The 18558-nt window shown below is 43.1% G+C and overlaps 2 protein-coding genes across 6 annotated transcripts in view; both read left to right on the forward strand.

Moving 5' to 3' along the window:
* Positions 1 to 13968, forward strand: part of LOC111956876 (cyclin-Y) — a 37633-nt gene extending 23665 nt beyond the window's left edge. For 2 of the 5 annotated variants that reach the window (XM_023977562.2, XM_023977563.3), the window contains exons 3-13: positions 4505 to 4579; positions 5329 to 5349; positions 5824 to 5858; positions 5983 to 6006; positions 6359 to 6453; positions 6565 to 6600; positions 6710 to 6767; positions 6912 to 7031; positions 8168 to 8334; positions 11818 to 11980; positions 12256 to 13968. In XM_023977562.2, the coding sequence (XP_023833330.1) occupies positions 4505 to 4579; positions 5329 to 5349; positions 5824 to 5858; positions 5983 to 6006; positions 6359 to 6453; positions 6565 to 6600; positions 6710 to 6767; positions 6912 to 7031; positions 8168 to 8334; positions 11818 to 11980; positions 12256 to 12372 (911 nt within the window). In that variant the 3' untranslated portion in view covers positions 12373 to 13968. The remainder of the gene's footprint in view (positions 1 to 4504; positions 4580 to 5328; positions 5350 to 5823; positions 5859 to 5982; positions 6007 to 6358; positions 6454 to 6564; positions 6601 to 6709; positions 6768 to 6911; positions 7032 to 8167; positions 8335 to 11817; positions 11981 to 12255) is intronic. The other 3 variants (XM_070436550.1, XM_023977564.2, XM_023977566.2) reach the window with 3 other exon arrangements.
* Positions 13969 to 14651: 683 nt separating this feature from the next.
* On the forward strand, positions 14652 to 16485 carry LOC111956302 (gap junction delta-4 protein). Its single transcript, XM_023976754.2, has 2 exons — positions 14652 to 14933; positions 15210 to 16485. Exons 1-2 carry the CDS (start codon positions 14870 to 14872, stop codon positions 16400 to 16402), a joined length of 1257 nt encoding a protein of 418 aa, XP_023832522.1. The 5' UTR covers positions 14652 to 14869; the 3' UTR covers positions 16403 to 16485.
* The last annotated feature ends 2073 nt before the right edge of the window (positions 16486 to 18558 follow it).

Genomic DNA, 18558 nt, shown 5'->3' on the forward strand with positions numbered 1-18558 from the left:
ATCTCCTAAACAACTTTGCAGTATTTTGCTCAGTATTTTGATGCACCTGCAATAACCTCTACAAATCTGTGTACGTGACCAATAAACTTTTGATTTGATACCATAGCACATGTATAGCATATGAGCGTAACAATCTATTTGATGTACATGTACACATGTGCACGCCAATCTGTAGCTCATATCCCTAGGCTGTGATGTAGATTTGCTCTGAATCACAAAGCATGAATCATGCTCCAATGTCTCAGAGTGAAGAGGGAAAAAAACACTTAAGGATGAAAGAGGACTAGGGAGAACAGCATGCAACAAAACACAGTGCATTACCTTGACCAGAGCACTATGTAGGACAGGCTGCAACCTGTGGTCCTTCACTGTGAAGGCTGCTTGTGTGACTGTCCCCTGTGTTTTCTAGGAAATCTATGAATTAGCATTTGAATCACTGCCAGCGGGTAATCCTTCTCAGCACTAGCATGTGCTGCCCTCTGCCTTTACACCGTGTGTACAACACATATGGCTCCTGTCTATAGAGCMGAACCGTACTGTGCTGGCTTGGATATTTTCTTTTCACATTGTCCTTTCCAGCACGCTTTCAGGAACTATCGTGGACGTATAATCAGGCCAGGCCAGTACAGCTCGGCTTGGTTTGACCCTAATATTGAATCGGACATGTTTATGGCCTGTCCTTGTGGCTGAATGAGGCCAATTCACGGATGAGAGAAAAACGTAGGGTATAAATGTCATCTTTTTGAAATTGTCATCTCACCCCTACATTTTGTCGGTCAGTTCTCAGTTGCATGTGTTTGTCTGGGCTCCCGAGTGACGCAGTGGTCTAAGACACTGCATCTCAGTGTTAGAGGCATTACTGCAGTACCTGGTTCGAATCCAGGCTGTGTCACATCCGGCCGTGATTGAGGTCCCGTAGGGCGGTGCACAATTGGCCCAGCATCGTCCGGGTTTGGCCGGGGTAGGCCGTCGTTGTAAATAAGAATTTGTTCTTAGCTGACTTGCCTAGTTAAATAAAGGTCAAATAAAAAATAGTMTTTTCATATTCAGCAAGAGGTTGTTTTCTTTCTCGCAAGACATTATGTTGTAACTTGAGGAACATGCCACTTCTGAGTTCTACTTGACAGATTATATTTTAGTTTGCATTTAAAATGACACGCTATTCCCTATGAGGCAGCCTATAGGGAGGAGGTCAGAGACCTGGCAGTGTCGTGCCAGGACAACAACCTCACCCTCAATGTCAGCAAGACAAATGAGCTGATCGTGGACTACAGTAAACGGAGGGGCGAGCACACCCTTATTCACATCGATGGGACTTTAGTGGAGCGGGTCGAGAGCTTCAAGTTCCTCGGTGTCCACATCACTCAGGAATTAACATGGTCCACACACCCCCCCACAGTTGTGATGAAGGCACAACAATGTCTCATCCCCCTCAGGAGAATGAAAAGATTTGGCATGGGCCCTCAGATTCTCCAAAAATGATACAGAGAGCGTGTTGACTGGCTGAGGGCWTGTTGACTGGCTGCATCACTGCTTTGTACGGCAACTGCAAGGCACCCGACCGCAAAGGCGCTACAGAGGGTGGTGAGTACGGCCAATTACATCACTGGGGCCGAGCTCCCTGTCATCCAGGACCTCTGTACCAGGTAGTGTCAGAGGAAACATTTTTCACTCCAGCCACCCAAGCCATAGACTGTTTTCTCTGCTACCGCTCTGCAAGCGGTACCAGTGCACCAAGTCTGGAACCAACAGGACCCTGAACAGCTTCTACCCCCAAGCCAYAAGACTGCTAAACAAGGCTGCAAAATAGTTAATCAAATGGCTATCCAGACTACCTGCGTTGACCCTTTTTTTAAACTAACTTTCTTGCACTGACTCTGCACACAATCAAACATACTGACACACACACGAACACACACCCTTGCACATTACACATGCATACTAATGCCACACACTTTCACACTCACGACATGCGCTGCTGCTACTGCTCTACATGCGCTGCTGCTACAGATCAGTCTGTTACAGTGCATTCGGAAAGTATTCAGACCCCTTGATTTTCCAATTTTTTTTACGTTACAGCCTTAATCTAAAATGGATTAAATTAAACAATAATCCTCAATCTACACACAATACCCCATAATGACAATGCAAAAATAGGTTTTAGACATTTTTACAAATGTATTAAAAATAAATACAAATATTACATTTACATAAGTATTCAGACCCTTTACTCAGTACTTTGAAACACATTTGGGTATGACGCTACAAGCTTGGCACACCTGTATCTTCTCAAGCTCTGTCAGGTTGGATGGGGAGCATCGTTGCACAGCTATTTTCAGGTCTTTCCATAGATGTTCGATTGGATTCAAGTCCAGGCTCTGGCTGGGCCACTCAAGGACATTCAGAGACTTTTCCCGAAGTCACTCCTGTGTTGTCTTGGCTGTGTGTTTAGGGTCATTGTCCTGTTGGAATGTGAACCTTTGCCCCAGTCTTAGGTCCTGAGTGCTCTGGAGCAGGTTTTCATCAAGAATCTCTCTGTACTTTGCTCCGTTCATCTTTCCCTTCATCCTGACTACTCTCCCAGTCCCTACCGCTGAACCCACAGCATGATGCTGCCACCACCATGCTTCACCGTAGGGATGGTATTGGTCAGGTGATGAGTGGTGCCTGGTTTCCTCCAGACGTGACGCTTTGCATTCAGGCCAAAGAGATCAATCTTGGTTCCATCAGACTGGAGAATCTTGTTTCTCATTTTCAGAGTCCTTTAGGGGCCTTTTGGCAAATTCCAAGCGGTCTGTTGTGCCTTTGTCTGGCCACTACCATAAATGCCTGATTGGTGGAGTGTTGCAGAGATGGTTGTCCTTCTGGAAGTTTCTCCCATCTCCACAGAGGAACTCTGGTGCTCTGTCAGTGACCGTTGGGTTTTTGGTCAYCTCCCTGACCAAGACCCTTCTCCCCCGATTGCTCAGTTTGGCCGGGCAGCCAGCTCTAGGAAGAGTCTTGGTGGTTCCAAACTACTTCCGTTTAAGAATGATGGAGGTCACTGTGTTCTTAGGGACCTTCAATGCTGCAGAAATGTTTTGGTACCCTTCCCCAGGTCTGTGCCTCAACACAATCCTGTCTCGGAGCTCTACGGGCAATTCCTTTGACCTCATGGCTTGGTTTTTGCTCTGACATGCACTGTCAACTGTGGGACCTTATATAGACAAGTGTGTGCCTTTTTCAAATCATGTCCAATCAATTTAATAGACCACAGGTGGACTCCAAGTTGTAGAAACATCTCAAGGATGATCAATGGTAACAGGATGCACCTGAGCTCAATTTTGTGTCTCATTCCAAAGGGTCAGAATACTTATGTAAATAAGTTAAGTTTTTATCAACATTTCAAAAATGTCTAAACCATTTTTTTGCTTTGTYATTATGGGGTATTGTGTGTAGATTGAGACGTTTTAGAATAAGGTTGTAACTAGTGATGCACCGAAATAAAATGTTGGGCCAATTCTGATATTTTCCTTGACAAAAAAAACAATACCGATATTTATTTAAATTTTTTGCTGCCTTTTAAGCATTCTAGTACAGTTAAATAGTTAACACACAGACATGGATGCAGCGGTCTAAGGCACTGCATCTCAGTGCAAGAGGTGTCACTACAGTCCCTGGTTCGAATCCAGGCTGTATTACATCCGGCCGTGTTTGGGAGTCCCATAGGGCGGCGCACAATTTGGCCCATCGTCGTCCGGGTTTGGCCGGGGTAGGTGACGGCCTAACTGACTTGCCTAGTTAAATAAAGGTTACACACACACACCACACTGACCAAAAAGTTATTTTGTTGCCATTTACGTATGTCTCCATTATCATAATCAAACCTATTTCTTTCACTTACTTGCTGTGCTGTTTCATTTGTTCAGTCGTTTCATTCTCAACCAGGATTTCTATGGAACGCTGTTTGGGTCTTTGCGTGTCAAAAAAGATACACGTCAAATAAGCTTGTTGACCAATCAGGACCTGAATATGACTGCACGTCACATAATAATTTAACATGTTCCTTAATTTTGTACCTAGTTATTACACATTGATTACACTCGTATTTCATATGTCAAGTATTTCATATGTCACAACGATTCATTGATACGTATGCTATGATGCTGGTAAAGTTGTCTCACGCACCTACAGTGCTGGTCATAAAAAATGTAATAAAAAGCTACCTAGCTAGCTAGCTCGCTTGTTATTCACTGTGTAGTTGCTCCCTCATGTCACTTTTTATTTTAACTCTGCATTGTTGGAAAATTACCCTTAAGTAAGCATTTCATTGTTAGTCTACGCCTGTTGTTTACGAAGCGTGTGACAAATACATTTTGATTAGATTGATTTATTGCACTACTTTTGACCAGGAACCTAAAGTGCAGTGYACTATAAAGGAAATTGGGTGCCATTTGGGACTTATACCATAGTCGATATTGCTTACAATGACATCCAGTAACTGACAGTGATTTTGTTTTCACAGAGTTGAACATGGAGTACAACCCCTCTGACCATCCTCGGGCCAGCACAATATTCCTCAGTAAATCTCAGCCGGGTGGTGAGTTGGTCTCAATAAATCAATGAATCTCAGACTCTTTGGAATCCCTCAACAGGTGCATTTAACATGGACTTTATCTAAGGCCATTAGGGAAGACCAAGGGTTTTCCTGATCATGTGACCTGATCAAGAAAAAAACACAGGTTTATTAGTGAAAACTCCTGGCCCCGTATTCATAAAGCATCTCAGTGTAGGGATCCGTATTGCCTTTTAGATCATAATGAATACGATTACATGGACGGGGGACCTGATCCTAGATCAGCACACCGACTCTGAGACGCTTGATACAAACGGCAGTACAGTATAACCTCTAACACAATACAATACAAAATATGCTATTACAATCCCAGATCACACAGCTTCCATTGAACACAGTCAGCTTTGATCTCTGTGGTAATATATGCCTTGCCCTGGGGTGTTTCACTAGCAGTACCAGCAGCCTCTGTGGATTCTCATACTATCACACTATTACTGTGTTTTTCTCTGATAAATATGGGCATTTTACTAGGAACAATGCCTGCTTATGACTGATTTGAAGAACTTTTGGGTCATGCTTAGTTGTGTTATACTGTAACAAGACAGTACTGGCAGCAGAGCAGGTTAAGTGACACCATTGTCCAGAATCGAAGCCGCATCAAAGAAAAGGTGACATTTGATACACACCCATGTGTTAAAGTGAGAGCCAATGATAGTTGTGTGTTTTTGAGTTGGACAGGTAAATTAAGTAGATGGATTTTGGTTCTCTTTCAGTGGAGTTGCCTAGCAAAAATGGTGAGTATAAGCTCAGGCTACTGTATGTCACGGAGTGCTTCTGCTTCCCCCTAGCTGCAGAGTGGAGTCTGTCTATAATGTTCTCAGTGTCTAACCAGCATTAGGGGGGAATCCTAGCTTCCACTTAAGTGAATGCTTTACTTTAATAGTTAGGTCAAAATGTTACTTGACATTAATGCGTATGTGGAAGTTAGGACTTGCCTTTGTGACTAACCAGCTCTGATAATGTGATATTAACCGCGTTGTCCTCTTTGTGCACACTTTGAAATGCTTCTCTCTGTACAAGTTTGTCGCAAATATTCCAGGTAGGATCCATAGAAGCCTTTCTGTTTCAGTGCAGCATGTCTTGCTGATCATGCTGGCAAATCTACCATGATGCTTTTTTTCCTATTGCTTTATGTAATTTCTAGGTTAATGCTGATAACCAAGGATCAAAGCCTTTCTCGCTCTTTCTCTTTTTATCTCTCTGTTAAGTGCGTGAAAAAAGAAAGAGCCTCTTCATCAATCATGTGAGTATTAAATGCTTATTAAATATAGGCATCTATATTATTTCATGATGTTGGAAAGTTAGTCTTTGTAGCTGATTCATAATGTATGAATTGCCCATGATAATTCCTTGTGTTGTTTTACAAGTTAACACACATTGACGAGTCAAAGGTAATGTACAACATTATGTCCTCCATGGATCCATTGTTGCAACTCATGTGACATCCTGTTAAATGAATATAGTTAGTGCCGGCTTGCATCATTCATGGTAACGTGTTAGGAGTGAAGAAATCTCTGCATTATTGTAAGTGATTAACAGTCCTTAGATAGCCGATACATTATTGCATTTCATGTCTTCATTTGTCATGCATGTCCATCGCGTGCTCCGTTTTACCAAGTTGCCTACTGTAGAAACCTTATTTCATGTATCAATATGCCCTCTAATAACAGCATGCCCTCTAACAGTCAGCTCTTGTATTTGTAGCCATATATGTGTATTTGTAATTCTATTTCATTATCGTAGCATGGATCAAGGAGACGAAAACACAGCTCCTGTTCCACCATCTTCCTAGATGACAACACTGTCAGTCAGCCCAACCTTAAATTCACCATCAAATGGTGAGTATATGTCCCAGTTACATTTTCACGAGTTGACGTATGGGACAGTACAGAAAGTCCAGAAAGTTATGACAAATGCCTCAACCACGACCTGTTTTTCCTTCTCTACAGTGTATCCCTTGCAATATATTACCATATAAAGAACAGGTAAGAATACCCTATCACTTTGAGCAAGCAATGCCTTGAATGGAGAGTTTGGCTAGCTAGTGTAACAGTTCAGTAAAACAGTTGACCTTTCCTGAATGGCCTGTTTCAGGGACACMGATGGAGGAATGCAGCAAGACATTTTTGACGAGAAGCTTCACCCTCTCTCGGTAATAGCCGAAGCAATCCGTGCATGTGTTCATATTGACCCACTGTGTTTATGCGTGCATGCATGTATGACTCTATAAATGTAGTTTTTATACTCTGTGTTTATACTCTGTTCATAAAGCCTTCACGTTCTTCTACTCTCACAGAAATCAGAAGTGCCGTCTGACTATGACAAACACAACCCAGAGCAGAAACAGATCTACCGCTTCGTCCGGATGCTGTTCAGCGCTGCTCAGCTCACTGCAGAATGTGCCATTGTTACACTGGTAAAGGAGGAGGATGGTTGACTCCCTTGTTTGTGTCCCAAATGGCACCCTATAACCTATTTAGTGCACTACTTTTGACCAGGGCCCATAGGTATATATAGGGAATAGGTTGCCAGAAGAAGCCTCCTAACTAACCTGTGGCTGTAGGCTGCTGGCAGGCAGATTCAGAGACTGTCAAGAGCAGCAGTGGAGGAAAACTAGGCCAACCGCCAGCGGCCAAAGCCAGTAAGCCACTGAGTCATCAATGTACAGTACAAGGCCTGCAGCTAATACTCTACTGCCTGTGGAATGCACAGTCGGTCTGCAAGAGCAGAGAAACTACTCTACTGCCTGTGGAATACACAGTCGGTCTGCAGCCAGAGCAGAGAAACTACTTTTACTGCCTGTGGAATACACAGTCGGTCTGCAACCAGAGCAGAGAAACTACTCTACTACCTGTGGAATACACAGTCCGTCTGCAGCCAGAGCAGAGAAACTACTGTACTGCCTGTGGAATGCTCAGTCGGTCTGCAGCCAGAGCAGAGAAACTACTCTACTGCCTGTGGAATGCTCAGTCGGTCTGCAGCCAGAGCAGAGAAACTACTCTACTGCCTGTGGAATGCACAGTCGGTCTGCAACCAGAGCAGAGAAACTACTCTACTGCCTGTGGAATGCACAGTCGGTCTGCAGCCAGAGCAGAGAAACTACTCTATGCCTGTGGAATGCACAGTCGGTCTGCAGCCAGAGCAGAGAAGGGCTAATGTCAGAATCGGAGAAACGCATTTTCCACACACCACGTGACATTTCGATGCACCAATGTTGTGACCTTGTCTTCAATTTACACACATCCTTGGCTTGTCTCCTGAGATCATCCTGAGAGCGCACTGGGGGCTGAAGCGAGCTGTGAGAGAGGGAGTAGGGATGGGGGTGTGTTGTGTGCCTCGGGTGAGGATCAGTGGGGTTGAGGGGGAGGTCACTGTATGATTCAAGCTTGAGATACGGGTCAGATTTTGAACATGGCTCTGTGTGTGCATTATCAGGAGATKAACATACTATTTAGGGAATAGGGTTCCATTTGGGATGTAACCAATATCACAAAGGTAGTGGCCTCAATTACCTCATGACTTTAGTATTCATTTTCCCTTTGTGTTTTTTAGGTGTACGTTGAGAGGCTGCTGACGTATGCAGACATAGACATTGGCCCAGGGAACTGGAAGCGTATGTTGCTGGGAGCCATCCTGCTGGCATCTAAAGTCTGGGACGATCAGGCTGTGTGGAACGTAGACTACTGCCAGATCCTCAAAGACATCACCGTGGAGGACATGTGAGTTAATCAATCAATATATGGAACGTAGACTACTGCCAGATCCTCAGACATTTGTGTGTGTGATTATATACTTCAGTGTCTCACATGTTTGTGTCACATGTCTAGAGTGTATGTCCATGACTGGAATGGGAACATGATACATTTTATTTTCAGGATGTTATTTTCAACAGGGACTCTTCTCTTCTGCCGGCTAATTGTAGCTGACCTGTTTTGCTGCTTGCATTTTAAAGTACACTTTTTCTGAATAAATGCTTAAACTTAAAGCTTTACTCATTTATGGCTGACATTGGACCACATTTTGAAATCAAAAGCATATACACTGCCGGTCAAAAGTTTTAGAACACCTACTCATTCAAGGGTTTTTCATTATTTTTACTATTTTCTACATTGTAGAATAATAGTGAAGACATCAAAACTATGAAATAACACATGGAGTCATGTACAGTCGTGGCCAAAAGTTTTGAGAATGACACAAATATTAATTTCCACAAAGTTTGCTGCTTCAGGGTCTTTAGATATTTTTGTCAGATGTTACTATGGAATACTGAAGWATAATTACAAGCATTTCATAAGTGTCAAAGGCTTTTATTGACAATTACATGAAGTTGATGCAAAGAGTCAATATTTGCAGTGTTGACCCTTCTTTTTCAATACCTCTGCAATCCGCCCTGGCATGCTGTCAATTAACTTCTGGACCACATTCTGACTGATGGCAGCCCATTCTTGCATAATCAAAGCTTGGAGTTTGTCAGAATTTGTGGGGTTTTGTTTGTCCACCYGCCTCTTGAGGATTGACCACAAGTTCTCAATGTAATTAATGTCTGGGGAATTTCCTTGCCATTGACCCAAAATATCGATGTTTTGTTCCCCGAGCCACTTAGTTATCACTTTTGCCTTATGGCAAGGTGCTCCATCATGCTGGAAAAGGCATTGTTCGTCACCAAACTGTACCTGGATGGTTGGGAGAAGTTGTTCTCGGAGGATGTGTTGGTACCATTCTTTATTCATGGTTGTGTTCTTAGGCAAAATTGTGAGTGAGCCCACTCCCTTGGCTGAGAAGCAACCCCACACATGAATGGTCTCAGAATGCTTTACTGTTGGCATGACACAGGACTGATGGTAGCGCTCACCTTGTCTTCTCCGCACAAGCTTTTTTCCGGATGCCCCAAACAATCGGAAAGGGRATTCATCAGAGAAAATGACTTCACCCAGTCCTCAGCAGTCCAAACCCTGTACCTTTTGCAGAATATCAGTCTGTGCCTGATGTTTTTCCTGGAGAGAAGTGGCTTCTTTGCTGCCCTTCTTGACACCAGGCCTTCCTCCAAAAGTCTTTGTCTCACTGTGCGTGCAGATGCACTCACACCTGCCAGCTGCCATTCCTGAGCAAGCTCTGTACTGGTGGTGCCCCGATCCCGCAGCTGAATCAACTTTAGGAGATGGTCCTGGCGCTTGCTGGACTTTCTTGGGCGCCCTGAAGCCTTCTTCAAAACAATTGAACCGCTCTCCTTGAAGTTCTTGATCCGATAAATGGTTGATTTAGGTGCAATCTTACTGGCAGCAATATCCTTGCCTGTGAAGCCCTTTTTGTGCAAAGCAATGATGACGGCATGTGTTTCCTTGCAGGTAACTGTGGTTGACAGAGGAAGAACAATGATTCCAAGCACCACCCTTTTGAAGCTTCCAGTCTGTTATTCGAACTCAATCAGCATGACAGAGTGATCTCCAGCCTTGTCCTCGTCAACACTCACACCTGTGTTAACGAGAGAATCACTGACATGATGTCAGCTGGTCCTTTTGTGGCAGGGCTGAAATGCAGTGGCAATGTTTTTGGGGGATTCAGTTCATTCGCATGGCAAAGAGGGACTGCAATTAATTGCAATTCATCTGATCACTCCTCATAACATTCTGGAGTATATGCAAATTGGCATCAAACAAACTGAGGCAGCAGACAAAATTWATATTTGTCTCATTCTCAAAACTTTTGGCCAAGACTGTAGTAACCAAAGTAGTGTTAAACAAATCTAAATATATTTGAGATTCTTCAATGTAGACAGCCTTTTGCCTTGATGACAGCTTTGCACACTCTTCGGCTTTCTCTCAACCAGCTTCATGAGGTAGTCCCCTGGAATGCATTTAAATTAATAGGTGTGGCTTCTTAAAAGTTAATATGACATTTCTTTCCTCATTAATGAGTTGGTACACGGTAGGGGTGGTATACAGAAGATAGCCATATTTGGTAAAAGACTAAGTCTATATTATGGCAAGAACGGCTCAAATAACCAAAGAGAAATGACAGTCCATTACTTTAAGACATGAAGATCAGTCAATAAGGAACATTTTGAAAGTTTCTTCAAGTGCAGTTGCAAAAACCATCAAGCGCTATGATGAAACTGGCTCTCATGAGGACCACCACAGGAATGGAAGACTCAGAGTTACCTCTGCTACAGAGGATAAGTTCATTAGAGTTACCAGCCTCAGAAATTGCAGCCCAAAGAAATGCTTCATAGAGTTCAAGTAAAAGACACATCTCAACATCAACTGTTCAGAGGAGACTGTGTGAATCAGGCCTTCAGGGTGGAATTGCTGCAAAGAAACCACTACTAAAGGACGCCAATAAGAACAAGAGACTTTCTTGGGCCAAGAAACACGAGCGATGGACATTATACCGGTGGAAATGTGTCCTTTGGTCTGTAGTCCAAATTGGAGCTTTTTGGTTCCAACCGCTGTGTCTTTGTGAGACGCGGTGTGAGTGAACGGATGATCTCTGCATGTGTGTTTCCCACTGTAAAGCATGGAGGAGGTGGTGTTATGTTGTGGGGTGCTTTGCTGGTGACACTGTCTGATTTATTTTGAATTCAATGCACACTTAACCAGCATGGCTACCACAGCATTCTGCAGCGATACACCATCCCATCTGGTTTGCGCTTAGTCCCACTACCATTTGTTTTTCAACAAGACAATGACCCAACAAACCTCCAGGCTGTGTTAGGGCTATTTGACCAAGGAGAGTGATGGAGTGCTGCATCAGATGACCTGGCATCCACAATCCCCCGACCACAACCAAATTGAGATGGTTTGGGATGAGTTGAACTGCAGATTGAAGGAAAAACAGCCAACAAGTGCTCAGCATATGTGGGAACTCCTTCTAGACTGTTGGAAAAKCATTCCAGGTGAAGCTGGTTGAGAGAATGCCAAGAGTGTGCAAAGCTGTCATCAAGGCAAAGGGTGGCTATTTGAAGAATCTCAAATATAAAATATATTTTAATTTGTTTAACACTTTTTTTTGGTTAACACATAATACAATGAATAGGTGTTCTAAAACTTTTGACCGGTACTGTACATTCATGGTTTTACACCAATGTTTTGGATACATGCCCCTAATATGTTGGTTTTGATCTCTAGGACAGTGAGCTGTCTATGTAACAGTGCTACCAATTGTTGTGAAAATAAACGTATTTTCTCACCTTTTTTTCTGAACAGGAACGAGCTGGAGCGTCAGTTTTTGGAGCTTCTTCAGTTCAACATCAACGTTCCGTCTAGTGTTTATGCCAAGTATTACTTTGACCTGCGCTCGCTGTCAGAGACCAACAACCTGAGCTTCCCTCTGGAGCCCCTGAGCCAGGACAAAGCCCAGCGACTAGAGGTGAGCCACCACATTTATTTCTAAAGCTCTTTTTACATCAGCAGCTGTCACAAAGTGATTTTATAGTAGAGCACTTTCTGACTACTGCTGATCTGAAAAAATGGCTTTAGAAAAAACATTTGATAGATTGATGGSAGATGCTCCTCTTAATAGCAATGGTTTGACATTTGGGCCTGAAGATGTAGTCTATGCCAGAAGGTCAATAACAATTCAGTTCAAGTGAGACATCTGAGTTTGTTTAGTGATTCATGTTTTTTTTTTTTTTGTTCCTGCAGGCGATCTCGAGGTTGTGTGACGACAAGTACAAGGATGCCAGGAGAGCTGGCAAGAAGCGCTCTGCGAGCGTAGACAACCTGGTCGGAGTGCGATGGGTCCCTGCCATCCTCTCCTAACAACCAGGAACATAGACCAGACCTGAGACTGGGCCTCAGGCCAGCATGGTGACATGCTAGTCTTTTACCTAGCAAAATTCTAGTAACTTTCCGAAAATTCCCAGATTTTCTAGAAATCCTGCTTGGAAGATTCCCGGAATCAGCAGGAAATCTAGAATCTTCCGATCTGGATTTCTCGAAAACCTGAGAATTTGGTGGAAGTTATAGAAATTCTGCAACCCTAACCTAGACAGAAAGACTTTGTCCTCATCACAGATAGATGCCTTTTCAGTGCTGCTGCTCCTGTAACACAGAAGGAAGAACTCTCTACAGGACTGCTACTTCACTGACTGTTAAGAAAAAGAAAGCTTCTTTGTGATATAACATAAAGAGTTGACTGTTCAGAGAGCTCATGACATCACAGCTTCCTGTGGACAGAAGTAGCCAGATGATCACCGTGGCAACATGAGCTTTATGCGTTGTAGCAGCAAACCAAGAGAGAAGTGGTCAGAAAACAAAATGTCAATGTCATTTGTCCTCTTATCCTGGATCATGCCAAACGAAAACGGACTGAAATGAGGTACGACCTGAAATTGTCCAATAAGAAACGTGTGTTTTCGTTGCCGTTGCAAAAGGTTTTGCTACAGTGTCCACTAATGAATACGACCATGGATGGGTCTGGACTATCCAACCTGGCATGACAGGACAGATGGTTGCCTTTAAAGATGGTTCTGTGGCTTTTGGTGAACAGGTTTTTATTTATTTTGTATTCATAGTTGTTTTTACTACTAAGTGCTACAGCCAACCAAACCCAGGTACAATATTTGATCAGATAAAATAGCCTTCTAGCTGTGCAGGCGTTTCTACTTGAGATCTACATACACATTCCAGAATCATTTAGTTCTTAATGAACACAATTATTTTGTTAATGTTCAAACAAGTTGCCCATATTTAATACCTTTCCACTAGTGTACAGTTACTGTACCTCCCAATACCTAGAATGTGTTATTCAAATCTGCAGCTAAAATCCTAATTGAAAGCTTTTGGAGATATGGGAGTGATTTTTAGCTACTGTGAATGTGTCATCCACAGGATTCAAAGTAGGTTATGTTGACAAGAAAGCAACCAATGAAAGGATAGAAATGGGTTGTCATACTTGATACACTGTAGAGCATGACTTGTGTTTTTTGTCTCAGAACTCTGGATGTTTTAAGCTACAATGTTTTTTTTAAAGAACAACCTGAACCCTGAGCCAACTTATATATAATGTAGCTCCTTCAAACTTTATACAATTGGATTTTGTCTTTTAAACAATTATTTTYCATTCAAATATTAATATTGTTACATTCATGATGATCAACTTTTATTTGTGTTTTATCATTTGTCAAGAAGACCCTACTGACAACTGAAGCACTAGAATTGAATTATTTTGCTAATCAACGTTGTACAGCGTGTAAACAAGTATTAAAGTGATGATGAGATCATTAACTTAATTGTTAAATATTTATATGGAGGTGGTGATCCATGTTTATACTAAAAGAAAATTCCCTTGTATTCTTATTTTGTAATTTTTTTTTTGTACAGTTAAACAGGCTACAAATAAATCTGAGGATAACACATTAGTGCATTTATTTCCAATCTGGTTGTCTGACACTTGTATTCATTTATTTTTATATGTGGAGAACTTGTTAAAGACTGTGTATGCTAATCACTAAATCACCCTATTACCAGTGTATCTGTAGCCAATGGAAATGCTAGCTAGTTAACTGTGCGCTAGTAGAGGGACAGAAGCTATACTGTTACATAGCCAGCATGGAGTAGCAGAGTTGTGTCCCAAATGGCACCCTAATCCTTATATAGTACACTACTTTTGACCAGGGACCATAGGCTCTGGTCAAAAGTAGTGCACTATACAGGGAATGGGGTGCCATTTGGGACGCACAACAACTGTCATTAATCACTCAGCTATTTACGCATGAAACTTGACGTTCATGGTCAGGAGGTTCATGGATATTGAGGCTCATGGCTAAGACCACCACCATTTGGGCACAGAGCTACATTCTCATAATTGTCCAATAATCTTTAACCTGGTAACCTTCAATTTGAATAACATTATAGTCACTATGCTACTCTGAGTTCATGTAGACCCAACCAGTTGTCTGAGCTCAGTGTATTTTGTTGAAATATCCTAGCAATGCTTTGATGGTAACATGATTTTGGCGTGATGATAATAATAGCGCAGAGAGGTCCCTGGCGTCTTGTCACTAAGCTGTTTATAACACTTGAGAGAGATCTATAGTTTAGTGGACACACACACACACTGGGGAACAGCTAGGGAACTTATGCTGGAGCCACTTGTCTACAACTCAATGAGACCGTTGATTTTGAATTGGACTGAATTGAATCGAAGTGAATTGGTTGAATTGAACTGGATTGATCAGACTGAAATAGACCCTCGCTGAGTAACCTGGATTGGAGGAAGGTATACAGACCGTGGGATGAGCTGCTTGTTTACACCATGGAGAAAACGCGCCTAATGGAAATGCTATTTATTACTTTCAATCACAACGTCACTTTCCTGGGTAGGTAGACATAATGTGCATGGTATATGTATGGGATAGTTGATGTTTCTCGGGCCTTTATGCAACATTTTTGAGTGCAGTCAGACCATTAAATTGCTTATCTAGATTCACAGGTTTTCCGCACCAACAAAATGTTTAGGGGAGAGTGCGATGGTCTTTTGATAGTTAATGTTACTAGCAAATAGCTTTGTTTTCAATATTGGTGTCTAACGTTAAAATTGTGTGTGTGTGTGTGTGTGTGTAAGTGAATATTTAATTGATTGGCTCTTTATGCAGGGAAGATGTGGTTGATCTTAATGGTGGTCCTGAGACTACTTATCCTCCTGTTCTCTGGCTATCCCCTCTTCCGGGACGAGCAGGAGCGCTTTGTGTGCAACACCATCCAGCCGGGCTGCACCAACGTCTGCTTCGACGGCTTTGCTCCCCTCTCCCTCTTCCGCTTCTGGCTGTTCCAACTGATCATGCTCTGTCTCCCTCACATGATGTTCATTTCGTATATAGTCCACAAAGTATCGTCAGCTCTTCGTATCGGAGGGAACTATTCCCCCGGCAGCAGAAGTCCGGTAGGGGCTCTGTGTACCCATCAACATTCCCTACCAAAAGGGACGCCTAACTTTCTAAGTGCCTACCTCCTGGACCTGCTACCACGTATCTTACTGGAGGCAGCGTTCAGTGCCGGACAGTACTACCTCTATGGCTTCTCTGTCCCCAGGCGCTTCCAGTGCTATGAGTCCCCCTGTACGTCCATGGTGGAGTGCTACATATCCAGCCCCACAGAGAAGACCATCATGCTCAACTTCATGCTGGGGGCTGCCTCCCTGTCTCTGCTACTGAGTCTGGCAGACTTGATGTGCTCAGTGCAGCGCATGGTGACACAGGGGAGGAGAGAGGAGAAGCTGAAGGAGGGCGGACTGTTCATGAATGGAGGAGTTGGGGAGGATATTGAAGTCCTGTACGCCCAGAACGCTCTCAAAACTGTCCTAAAGAGAAGTCACATTGACAAACCGACCTCGAGGTGTATCCCAAACAGTGACCTTTCACACGGACGAGTGAGAATAAACAATGAGACCCAGGTAAGGGTGGCTGCCCCACCCCTGCAGGGGAGAAGGCCGCCAAGGAGAGCTGCAAGGATGGAGCCTCCACCGCCATTTCAGCCCATCCCTATGGGTGCTCCATCGAACGGTCGCTTTGTTCATCCAAACCACATCTCCCATTCATCTCCAGTCCCCCTCTCCCGGCGGTTAGAGAGAAACCAAGTGGTAGTCTCGCGCCAGTCTACCCCCTCGCCAATGAACAGTAGCCGGAGGCACGGCTGCTACAACGTGGTAGACACAACACTCCTGGAGCAGCATTATGATAGTGCAGAGTCCCGTGATAGGCTCCAGGAAGAAGTCATCCTGCAGGAAGTGGGGGTAAGGGGCACCTCAAGCTCCTCCAGTGGTTCTTCTTCCTCGTCAGATGCGCAATAAAGTTTGTATTTTAATTGTTTAAATGTACTTAATTCTATGCAAGGGCGAAACACAACAGTGACTGTCTTTTTTTTTGTTAAACATCATTGATGATTTACTCATTACTTACACTTGAATTAATTTCCCCCCTGAATGTAATAATGGGCTATACATTGCATTTAGCTGTTGTGACTTTATACTTAGTGAACACATTCTGTCTATAGAGCTGTTTGTGTTGGCTTACAGAATTAGAATGAGTGATTCAAACAATGCCAGTTGACCTTCAAGAACAATGGTGGCAGCACACAGCTGTTGTTCAGCTCAAATGTTTTTTCATTGGCTTCACCAACAACAGTCAAGACTGACATGCTCCGACCCAACCGAAGCCAACGTCACTTGGAGAACTGAGGGTAACAAAGGAACATTACTCTGCTGTGGCATCCAAGGAAACCATAGACCCAAGAGAGACCTTGGGAGAGGTCAATGGCCTTAATAAAGGAGGCCAGTGATGGAAGACTTAGGGTTGATGTGAATGGAAGAGCACCTGACTCCTAGACAAATACACAAGGGCAGAGATTCAATCCAAGGTGCGTTGCAGGGAAGTGCACTGTACTGTCAACAAATGTTCCCGACGTTTGCGTGGATGACTGCTCAAGTGTACATTACCTTAAATTAAAAGTCAAGCACAATGCGCTTCTCTACAATGCGCTTTGGATTGAATCCTTGCCAAAGCCTTCATACAGTATAGCAGTAGTGTAGGATTTCAAACGATCTTGATTTTTTTTTTTTCTACTTTGTTTTATCTTTTAAATAAATCATTTCAACTACCATAGGGATTTATGTGTTCTGTTTTTTAAGTGAATGTACAGACTATATTAAACATTTTAGTACACATGGGACTGCCATAATTATTACCTTCTTTGAAATCAGGGCCGTAACCAGGGTTTGAGTTTTAGTGAGGTTCGGAATATACAGTATATATATTTTTTTAAATGCTATTTGGAGAACAGCAAAAACAAGTAAAAATGATCCCAGCCATTATCACTTGGGCAGATGTAGGTTCATTCACGTCAGTCGATCTACAGACACATAGCCTATTAGCTATACAATTGTAATGTTATACCCCTGAAAGGGAGGAAATATGAGGAAATGATTCACACTGACACGTAGCATCAGCGACAAAGCAAAAACCTATTACATTTGTAGAACGGCGTTTGCATTTTAATGTAGGCCTATTGGGAGGATGGGCCATGTGGAGATGTTCATATTGAAACATATCTTGTTTTTTTTAAGGTACTAACTTTGATAAGATTAGTCCACATTTTCTCAGGGGACCACACATGTTTGGGAACTATTATACGAACTACTCTCTGTCTCTGCTTCTGCCTGCATGCATTGCAGCCTGCGTCAGTCTCACCATTGAGCGCCACGTCACTGTCTGTCTCATTAGCCAAGTCTCTGTAAAGCAAAGTTATTATGAGCTGTTTTTTGCTCCTGCTGAGGTACTCTGTTTAGCGTTAGCTTCTTACTTCATCCTTCTAGCTGGCTAAGTAATAGACCTACCAAAGCCCTTCAACATCAATGCAATATAAGTCTCTGCCAGCAGCTAGCCACTTGACTGACTGACATGCACTACATGCCCAAAAGTATGTGGACACCTGCTAGTCGAAAATTTCATTCAAAATCATGGGCATTAATATGGAGTTGGTTCCCCCCCTTTGCTGATATAACAGCCTCTACTCTTCTGGGAAGGCTTTCCACTAGATGTTAGAACATTGCTGTGTGGACTTGCTTCCATTCAGCCACGAGCATAAGTGAGGTCGTGGCACTGATGTTGGGCGATTAGGCCTGGCTCGCAGTTGGCAATCAAATTCATCCCAAAGGTGCTCAATGTAGTTGAGGTCAGGGCTCTGTGCACGCCATTAAAGTTCTTCCACACCAATCTCGACAAACCATTTCTGTATGGACCTCGCTTTGTGCACTTGGGCATTGTCATGCTGGAACAGGAAAGGGCCTTCCCCAAACTGCTGCCACAAAGTTGGAAGTACAGAATCTTCTAGAATGTCATTGTATGCTGTTGCGTTAAGATTTCCCTTTACTGAAACTAAGGGGCCTAGCCCGAACCATGAACAACAGCCCCAGACTGTTATTCTTCCTCCACCAAAAATTACAGTTGG

Source organism: Salvelinus sp. IW2-2015, linkage group LG32 (assembly GCF_002910315.2).
Source record: "Salvelinus sp. IW2-2015 linkage group LG32, ASM291031v2, whole genome shotgun sequence".
NCBI lineage: Eukaryota > Metazoa > Chordata > Actinopteri > Salmoniformes > Salmonidae > Salvelinus > Salvelinus sp. IW2-2015.

Excerpts from the sequence above, each read along its gene's own strand:
- LOC111956302 (XM_023976754.2), top strand. The coding sequence starts at position 14,870 with ATGGAGAAAACGCGCCTAATGGAAATGCTATTTATTACTTTCAATCAC. Across the intron at positions 14,934-15,209 it reads TCACAACGTCACTTTCCTGG|GGAAGATGTGGTTGATCTTA; the intron begins GTAGGTAGACAT and ends CTCTTTATGCAG.